The 9,721-nt window shown below is 49.5% G+C and overlaps 1 protein-coding gene across 1 annotated transcript in view; it reads left to right on the forward strand.

Annotated features, from left to right (window-relative positions):
• ACAP3 (ArfGAP with coiled-coil, ankyrin repeat and PH domains 3) overlaps positions 1–7,308 on the forward strand; it is a 147,253-nt gene extending 139,945 nt beyond the window's left edge. Inside the window, exons 19-24 of the mRNA XM_067567264.1 lie at positions 582–686; positions 3,989–4,081; positions 4,699–4,919; positions 5,541–5,650; positions 6,814–6,924; positions 7,046–7,308. Of these exons, the coding sequence (XP_067423365.1) occupies positions 582–686; positions 3,989–4,081; positions 4,699–4,919; positions 5,541–5,650; positions 6,814–6,924; positions 7,046–7,193 (788 nt within the window). The 3' untranslated portion in view covers positions 7,194–7,308. The remainder of the gene's footprint in view (positions 1–581; positions 687–3,988; positions 4,082–4,698; positions 4,920–5,540; positions 5,651–6,813; positions 6,925–7,045) is intronic.
• The last annotated feature ends 2,413 nt before the right edge of the window (positions 7,309–9,721 follow it).

Here is a 9,721-nt window from a genome sequence, read left to right on the forward strand (position 1 = left end):
GAACCCACCCCTCTTCATTTCTCCCCCTATATAATATGCTACAGTTGTCTCTCCACTCCCAACTTTGTGTGTGTGTGTAATGCTGCCCTCTACTGCAGGACCTGATAAAGTGTCTGTGTTCCTGTCTCCCCCTAGTGGCTGTGGCCTGCAGAGGATACAAACCTATTACAGCTGCACAAGCATGTCCTCTGAACAGGTTACCGGTGGAATTTTCTAACAAGGTGTATCTTCCTCACACACCTTCTTAGGAGTAGAGGATGGAACCATTACATTGGGGTGACCAGCCGGCTCCTTATTCTCTAGCCCATTTCCTTTATGCCACGACATTAGATTCAAACCTCTTTTATTGTTTTTACTCAGCGGGCCCAGAATAGAAGTCCTAGGCTTACCAACTGCCCAGAGTGTCATGGAATGGTTGTTATTTTATCATGTTCTCCATGCTCCTCATTTTTTTATCTGCATAGATCTGCACACTTCTAAAGCACGCTCAGCTTTCAGGCTCAGATAATACAAATGCAACCAGGGGATTGTCTTTCCCCCCACCACCCCCAACATATTTAAAAATCCCTCTTTGCAAACAGCTGCCACTCTGGAGAGGAAATTCCGGCGAGACTCTCTCTTCTGCCCAGACGAGCTGGACTCCCTCTTCTCGTACTTTGACACTGGCGCCGGCTCAGGACCACGCAGTAAGTACAAATAACACAACTCTGCTCTTGGCCTGTTTTTGCCTCCTACCTCTTCTAGGGCATGTGCATTGTACCAGACCAACGGCAAGGTATCTGTCTCACTGGAGAGGTGACCAAATCACACATACACCGGGGTAAATATTTCAAGAGAGTGATGGGGAGTTACTTGCACAAACCCTGCCCTACTTCCCTTTTTATTGCACTGGTTTTTTTTTCTTTTTAAATCTCTTTCCAGTCAATCCCAGGCGTTGGTATTTTGGTGAATGGGATTTTTTTCCGCGCTCTTTAGCCCCAACCTGTGCATTTCACCGGCTGTTTCTTTTTTTTTTTTTTTTTAGCAAGTCTTACTGCTAACTTTTTTTTTTTGTGTGTTTGTGACGATTAACTCCCCTCACATTCCGTCCGCCTTCCTCTTAGGTGCCAGCCACATCTCTATGCAGCACCAGCTGGCAGCTGGCCCCTGGAGTGGCATTGGTCCCGGTGGGAGCGGTATGCCGTTCCTCCTGGACGGAGGTAAGGTGACACCATAGCAGCTAGCAGCAAAAGATCCCCAGATATGACTTGTCCCAGCCAAAACTTAGATGTATTTTTTGCAATCCCACCATTGGAACTCAGATACCACTGGGATAACTACCTTAGGACAGTGGTTTCAACCTTTTTTCATTTGCGGACCCCTAAAAAATTTCAAATGGAGGTGTTGTCCCCTTTGGAAATCTTCGCCATAATTTGCGACCCTCCACGGGCCCGCGGGCTTCAGGTTGAAAACTACTGTTTTATGGTAACGACAACCTTTCATGGACCCCTTAGACATAGTCTGCGGACCGCCAATGGTCCACAGACCACAGGTTGAAAACCACTGCCTTAGGAAAACCATAGATAGGTAGATATTCTAATAAGGCTAACAGCTGAAGTTTTTTAGGCCCTGATTCAGCAAAGCACATGCTTAACTTGAAATACATGTTAAGTCCTGCAGAAATCAGTTAAGTGCACGCATTAGTGCTTTGCTGAGTCAGGGCTTTAAAGATGCTTTAGCAACTAGCAGGGAAAACTAGTTTTCAGGGAATTCATGGATTCAGAATTTTTAGCTAAACTGAACGATCCCTTTACCAGCATGGTTAGCGCTGGCAGATTCCAAAGCATTCACCGTTGGCCTAACGTTGCTCCCACTGAAGGCAATGGGAGTTTTACCTCTGAATTCCGTGGAAGCAGAGTTAGTTCAGTACCGAGTGCTTTTGCAGATTCTGTATACATGTTATGGGCCGTGTGCTGCTCACTCACCTTGGAGTAAATCTGGAGTAATTCCATTGTCCTCTTTGGAGTTACTCTTTATTTGCACTGATGTTATTGAGAATGAAGCCTAACCCTTGGCGCACATGGCCCGGATCCCCCATTTATACCCAGGGAAGTGGATTCTGGCTCCTGCTCATTCACGGATGCCGTATGAAGCCAAAGAGCTTGTACGCAGGCACAGGTGTGTATCTGATTGCAGAACTGGGGCCTGTATTGGCCAGAGCTGGTGAATACTGTAAACGGTTTTCTTCAAACATTGGTTCATATTTTTAACAAAACAGTCTGGTTGGCTGCATTCACTTCTCTTGTGCATTGGCTTTCTACAAAACACTGCAATGAGTTTGCTGGCAGGAACATTTGTCGAAGCAGCAAATTGAAAATAAAACATTACAGCACATTCACGGAAGGTGACATTTTAATTCTTACACTGGAGATGCCATCTGAAGAGCCATGCTCATCCAGTAAAGGGATAGAAACATTCTCTGCGGCGTAGTCCAATCAAAACAGCTTGCCTTTTGGTTATCCCTGACCTGCAGTGAACTGATCCAATACAATCCAGGGACCAAGGATTAGTCCCTGACATTTTTCAATGAATAATTTTGAATAATGAAGACATTTGAGAAACTCACGGACAGTATGGAAAAAAAGGAAAGAAGCAAAATTCACCGAATAAATTATATGCTAAGAATTACCGTCCCCGCTTTAGTTATGGCCAAGGAGTTTGGACGCCTTTGACAACTAGGGCTCAAATCCTGCTTCAAGGTCACAAGTGAAATGAGTTTGATGATCTCGATCTTGTGCCTAAAGGTGCATTGCCCGTATACAAATCTGCCATACAGCACTATTCAACCTAACTGGCAATCTACACTCAGGAGCGCACCAGCACTGGAATATCTTTGTGTGTGTCATGGCAAGATGGAATATATTGGCTGAGCTGAGTGGTCTTGGCCTTGCTCTGCCTCTGGCATTCCAGACCAGCGGGTGTCTCCTTTTTGCGTTAGCCATGGCCCTTGTGGGGTTCACAGGATATTGTTTTGGGGGCTGTGTGGAAGGGCGACTCAACTCATGTTTTTGGGGGCAAAGTGTCGGGGACTGTCTGGTTGAATCCTTTTTTCTGAATGCAATGGATTGCTGATGGCTTAGTGGGGAGGGACAGGCTGACTGGCATGTGACTCTGCCAGCAGCTGGGCTGGGCACCCGAGCAGTGAGTTTCATTACAAACTCGGGAAGATGATTCTTCTTTACCCCTGGCGTGGCCATGCCCAGAGCCAGTAAGGTGCGAGTGAGGGGGTACGGGGCTCGGCGGGCGAGGTGAGCCTTGCAGGGTCGTGATGAGTTCTGAGGAATGGATGGGAAAGAGGCGAGTCCTTCTCGGGGACGGGCATCTCAGTGCCAGTCCCCGCTGCTGGTTTCTCTCCCAGCACCGGAAGGGGATGTACTGCTTTTGCAGAGGTTGCTCTCTCTCTCTCTCTGACCAGCAGGGAGTGCTAATTCTCTTTGTGCCTCAGTTTCCGTGATGTATTTGCCCACAGGGTGATATTTAGCAGCCATGGGGGCGAGGGTGTTGTGAGGGTTAATTAGCGACCGGGTTGCTCCTGGAAAATATGAAGCACGACGTGAACTCTGAATGCTAACAGCCCAGGGAGCTGGGCAAGTGAACTCACCGCATGCAGTGATGGGTCAGCACATGCCGGAGACTCCTGGAGGGCGGTGGGAAAGCACTAAGGAAGGGGAAGCCGGGGCAGCTAAGAGTAAAAGCCGAGGGTTGTCCTTATTGGCTTATGACGCCGCACATCCTGCTGTCAAACACTCTCTGCTGCTGCTCCTTGCCTCCCAGCCTCCAGGATCCCCTCAGGGGGCTCGTGCCAGAGGGAGATGCCGTGGAGAATGCTGGGGCGCCTTGCGCATGCAGGGCAGCACGGGGAGGCGAGGGCCCCGCTGCACCACGAGCAGGCTCTGTGGCTTGCCCACTTATTAAAAAGATCTCGGTTTGTCTTCTGTTGGCCCCGCAGGTCTGAGCAGCGACAGCGGGCTGGGCGGCAGCACGGATGGAAGCACCGACGTCCTGGTGTTCGGGTCGGTGGTGGACAGCGTCACAGAGGAAGGTGAGTGCGATGCCCAGACGGCGATACGGGAGAGAATGATGCAGCAGGCCCGGCACAACAGCGGATGGGCCTCAGCGTCATCTTGCATTGGCACCCGCCACCCTGTCTCATGTGACCAAAAGGTTGGGGCGGGGGGCACTTGAGCGAACGGGTTTGCCAAGCAACGCACCTCCATAACGATCAGGGAGGGGTCTTCAGCTCGCCAGTGGGGTAGTGATCTCCCCATGGCGTTGCCACAGCAGCACCACACAAGAAGCAGATCCTGTGTGTTGTGCTCTCAGCCCCAAAGCAAGGAGCAGGTCCCCCGCCTCATTCTCAGGCTCTCCAGAGAGAGAAGGCGTCACCCCACAGGTTCTGCAAGGATGGATCTAGTTGCCCACACACGGCCCAGTTTCTTCCCTGGTGGGGTCAGTTGCTCCATTCGTACCCAGGGTCCCCAGGAGGGGAAGAGATCACCCCTTCACCCAGTGCGCTCTGGGCACGATCTCCATCAATAAACACGGCACCAAGGCCAGCCAGGGGCATACGGGATGGGACCACGGGAGGCCTCTTGGCGAAGCTTGAGGTTGGGGGGGACTGTGCCGTTGGCTCATCGCTCTCCCTTCCCTTCTCCCCAGAGTGCGAAGAGTCAGAGGAGTCCAGCGGCGAGGCGGAGATAGATCAGGAGGCCTCAGACCTGGAGGACCTGCGGGAGCTGCACCCTGGCTTGCTGATTTACAAGGCAGCGCAGGCCAGGAACCTGCCTGTCATGGCCGAGGCTCTAGCGCATGGTGCCGAGGTCAACTGGGTGAATGATGAAGATGAAAACAAAACTCCTCTGATTCAAGCTGTAATGGGGGTAGGCAGTACTGCCAGCACTGACTGCACAAACCCTGGGGAAGGAGAGGGGGAGGAGGAGGGGAGCGGTTCTGCAGCAGCTGATAATTCAGTTGGTTAATGCCCTGGAGTCCTACGTTTAAATCTGTCTCGGATGCCAAGTGTGCCTAGTTTGGTGGCATTAGAGGCTGTTTGTTCATACTGCAAAACGGCTAGTGCTGGGCCTGGAATAAAAGTGGGTGCTGCAGGCCAGGATTGAGGTGCCCTGGCTGAGTGGCAGGTGGGGGCCAGCGCTGGACTAGCAGGGGGTGCTGAAGTTGAGTTCATGGTGCATTGGCAGAGGGAGGCCTGCACATCACCTGTGTGCAAGTCACCTGGCGCCAAGCCCAGTGCTGGCTGTTTCTAATTAGAAACTCCCCCTCTGAAATGGAGCCTTCCTTTCTTGGCGAAGGGATGGGAAGACGGTTCAGAGAGTCTAGCCTGGTTAGACAAGGAGGGAGACCTTCCCGGAACTGCTTAGGGGATATTTATTCTTGCTTGTCCATCTCTCCATTGACTTTTCCCTGGAGCAGCCTTGGCTTTTATCAGCAATCCAGCAACGCAACAGGACCCAACAAAACGTCTCTCTCCCTCTTTTAAACAGGGCTCCTTGATAGCCTGCGAATTCTTACTCCAGAATGGAGCAGATGTTAACCAAAGAGATATCCGGGGCCGGGCTCCTCTGCATCATGCCACGTACCTGGGGCACACTGGGTAAGTCCCCCACTCACTGTCCTAACCCACTCCCGAGCCCACGGGTTGGGTCAGATCGAGGAGCCCCGGTGGGCAGGAGGGGCTGGGTTTTGGTGAATCCGTTTTTTGAAAATCACACATTTTTCTAGCTAACGGACAAAATCCCTGTTCGGTGTGTTAAGGATCAAAGAACCCAGTTCCCGCTATAAACTAGGTAGGCATAAACGGAGCCCCATATGCTTCATTTCTCTGATATAGAGAATGTTGCAGAAAGAATATGTCAGGGTATATGGGAGAACTAAGTGTCTAAGATTGAACCACTAAAAATACCTAAGTAATTTTAAGTTTTAAATTTTAAAAAATCTAAACGGGTGACCTATATGCTGTAGGTGTGACTCTGATCTGTGTCTCTCTCCATTGACTGCAGTGGAATTACTTCTGATTGACACCGGTATAAATTAAAAGAGAACCAGGCCCAGAGTAGATTTATTTTTTCATTAGACTATTTCTAACTCCTTTCTCTGCTCTGATTCATAGCTGTCCTCTACATTTATTATTATTGTTTGTGTAGTCATGAACCCTATTATGCTAGGTGCTGTACAAACATAGAGACAGTCCCAGTCCAAATTCTCTCCAGTCTCTGCACCATTTTTCACCCTGTGTTTCACCAGTGGATTTATTTGTTCCCTTTCCCCTTCTCTGCTCCCATTTCCCAGATCTTCCAAGTGGAACATGAGCCTCCCCTGTAAAAACCCTCTGATGTTAAAGTTGGAGTTGAACTTTTGGTTACGCAATGTTTGGGTGCATTTGAAGTTAGGCAAAACATGTGATCATCTCTGCTGCTGAGGACACGTATCCCTTTGGGGTGAAATTCACCCCTGTGAATATGCCAGCACCATTTACCACACTGCATAGGATCTGATGTCACCATCTGAGTGGGGCTATAGGGTTTTGGTCCCCATTCACTCACTGTCATTTGTGCAGAGACCCACATGGGCCTTAGCTCTGACATCCGTTGCTCCTGTACACTGATCTGAGTGGGAGCTCTTCCCCTGTAAGGAGAGCAAACTATCACATGAGAACCACAGCACCCCCCCCCAACAATGCAGGGCAACTGTTGTGGTCCAGATCTCGGCCTTGGAAATTGTATTTCTCCTCTGATGTCTTTCATTTCCCATTTGCAGCCAGGTCTGCTTGTTCTTAAAGCGAGGCGCCAACCAGCATGCGGTGGATGAGGATGGCCAGGATCCTCTCAGCATCGCAGTCCAGGCAGCCAATGCAGACATAGTCACCTTGTAAGTGTTGCCTACCTCCAGGGATGTTGCGGCTTGATCTGGGGCTAGGCCCAGCTTTCAGAGCAATCCCCTTATCTGTCAGTAAAGGATAATAAAACCTCTTCCCTCTTTCTCCCTCTAGGCTGCGTTTGGCTCGAATGAACGAGGAAATGAGAGAAGCCGAGGGACCCTTCGGACAACCAGGTCAATATCCCAGCAACAGCCCCACTGAGCTCCAGTACAGGAAGTGTATACAGGAGTTCATCAGCCTTAATATAGATGAGTGTTAGTGACAACTCCCTACCTGCCTCTCCTTTGCTCTCTTGAGTGGGCTGAAATTAAGGATGCCGTCTTAGCCCCACCTTTGGTGTATATTGGTTTTTCTTGCGGATTGGCCTGATTCTGATGCCTACGGCAGATAGGCCAAAATCCACACAGGAAGGAGAGGGACCTTTCTCGTTACTGTATAATTCTCATGCTTGACTAGAGACGGTTAATTTCACACAGAAGGAGATTCAGGGCATACCACAGACCATGGCTCATGAGTTTGAGTGTGCGGTGAGTGCACGATGACAGAGTTTAGTGTAAAAAAGAAAAGAAAACCCTTTATCCACAGAAGAAAACCACCAACGATACGATTGAATGATACGTTTGGAACCTGCTGTGTGTTTGTTGTGGTATAGATTGGCCATATGCTGAATTATTTTAGGAACAAAGTTGGTTTGGAAAGCACGCCGTTGCTGGAGTCCTCTCTTATCAATGGGGCTCAGCAATTCGAAGTGCTCGATATCAAAAAGGATGACTGCAAGGTTTGGAAGTTGTCAGATCCGGGTTTGAAATGCTAAAGCTTGACCTCTTAACTTTGGAGGAGGCAAGCTAGGGGTAGAGACACTCTGCTGCAAAAGACACACAAGATGGGGCTAGGAAGGAGAGACGTGGCCGCCCACCTTACTTGCTCTCAGGTTTAAACCAGCAAAGCTCCCTTTTTTAAGCCAGCGGTAGCTAGCTGGTCAAAGCCATAGCTCAGCTGCTTCCTGGCCTAGGGTGCGATGTGGCTAGTGTTACTGAAGCAGTGAGGCTAATTTTTTTGTGGCAAGGAGAGGTTCATCGCCGGCGATGGGCTTTGTGCCAGGGAAGAAAACGAATATCAGCTGCCCACAGCCTGAGTGGCCACCCGTGAAAATTAACTCGAGCCGCTGGTGTTTTTTTTCCCTAGTCACTTCACATTTCCTATTGAGCCTCTTTCTGTGAAGGGGATTTCTGTTTGCATGCGTGCCCCGAAATGCTGTCGTTCCTCGTGCTGGTGCATGTGAGCAGGGCATTTCGGCAGCAGGGCCAGGGAAACCGAATTTCTCCATTTCAATGTATTGGCAGGACCAGTTTTGGTTTCTCTTTTTTGCTGGAGTGGGGGACCTGTTTTTACTCAGAGCCTCTTATATTTGTGGGCTGTGGTTTTGAAGAGTTCACCGGGGCTTGTCAGAGAAACCGTGACCACGCTGTCATTTCTTCAAGGGGCTTAGAGATCACGTACAAAATTCGAAGCCCAACCTCTGAGTGTGCACTGCCATGGAAAGCCTCCCTGTGTTTCTTTCAGAGTCCAGTCCCGTCAAGTGCCGAGTGAATGCCATTCAAGTCAGTGGTATTTGGGGCCTCTCAATGCCTAATAGGAGAAGCTCGGGATCTTGAAGTATGAGGTTCTTAATAAGGAACACAAGAGGCCAGGAAGACTTCCCGATGCCCTGTTCCCTCGGTTAAATTAGCAGTGATACACCATAATCTTTCTTTCCACTGAATACTGGTCCAATTTCTTTAATAAAAGCCCTGCTCTGTATACCAGCTGCTGCCCTTGGTAATTTACACCATCTACTAGTTGCTCGCTGTGGCCATAATCTTCATATGCAGCACAAGCAGGTAGCTTCCACTGAAATCCATGCCACGCATCCTGGGATAGAACAGGAAGGAAACGCCACCCAATTCCTGTAATGTCCTAAAGGGAATGTCCTTTGGAAGTCAAGGAAAGCATTGCCACTGACTTCATCGGGGCAGAGTACGTCCTAAAGGTGTGCCGCCCACTTTCTGTCTTTCCTCGTGGCTTCTCTTCTGTCCATTCCCTTTGAAATTGTGGGATGGCCACTCCCTGACCGCCAAGATTTGATCTCAGTTCCTCCCATGTGCTGGAAATCCGGAATAACCTTACTGAGTTTGCTGAAGTTGCTCCAGGTTACCACTAGTCTATTGGAGCATAATCTGGACACTTCCTGGTTCCACCCCCTAGTAATAAAAACCTATATTCTCTCCAATCCTTCCCTGTACCTTCTCCATCTAAATGTCCTCCCGTAGAGCACAGGGCACAGAGATCACATCGGTGCTCTTTACGTAGCATGCTGTTACCAAGGCTGCATTATGTTAGCCTTCAGCACTTACGTAGTCCTGCTGTCTTCCTGCCATGTACACTTGGTGGGGCCCACAGTAAACCTCACCCCACCTGCACTATCCCCTTTAATCACACAGCGCCTGGTTCCGACACCGTTATGCAATCCTCCATCCAAACCCTTCTCCGAGTAAGCGCTGAGTAAAGGCTGTAGGATGCCTTTGGTGGTACTTACTAGAGGCTAAATAATGCAGTCTGTACTCATGCCATATTCAGGCAAAGCCCACAGACTTCATGAGTAAGGACTGCACGATTGTGTACTTCGGAATGAAATAGTCACGTGTTACCTTTTAAGTATGGAGAATGGACACTGATATTTAGTCCCTGTAATTCGGGGGACAATTTCCTGGTGACCAGATTCTGATCTTAGTTTCCACTTATGTACAT

Source organism: Emydura macquarii, unplaced genomic scaffold (genome assembly GCF_026122565.2).
Source record: "Emydura macquarii macquarii isolate MOO-44397 ecotype Brisbane River unplaced genomic scaffold, CSIRO-AGI_Emac_v2 contig_2768, whole genome shotgun sequence".
Classification (NCBI taxonomy): Eukaryota; Metazoa; Chordata; order Testudines; family Chelidae; genus Emydura; species Emydura macquarii.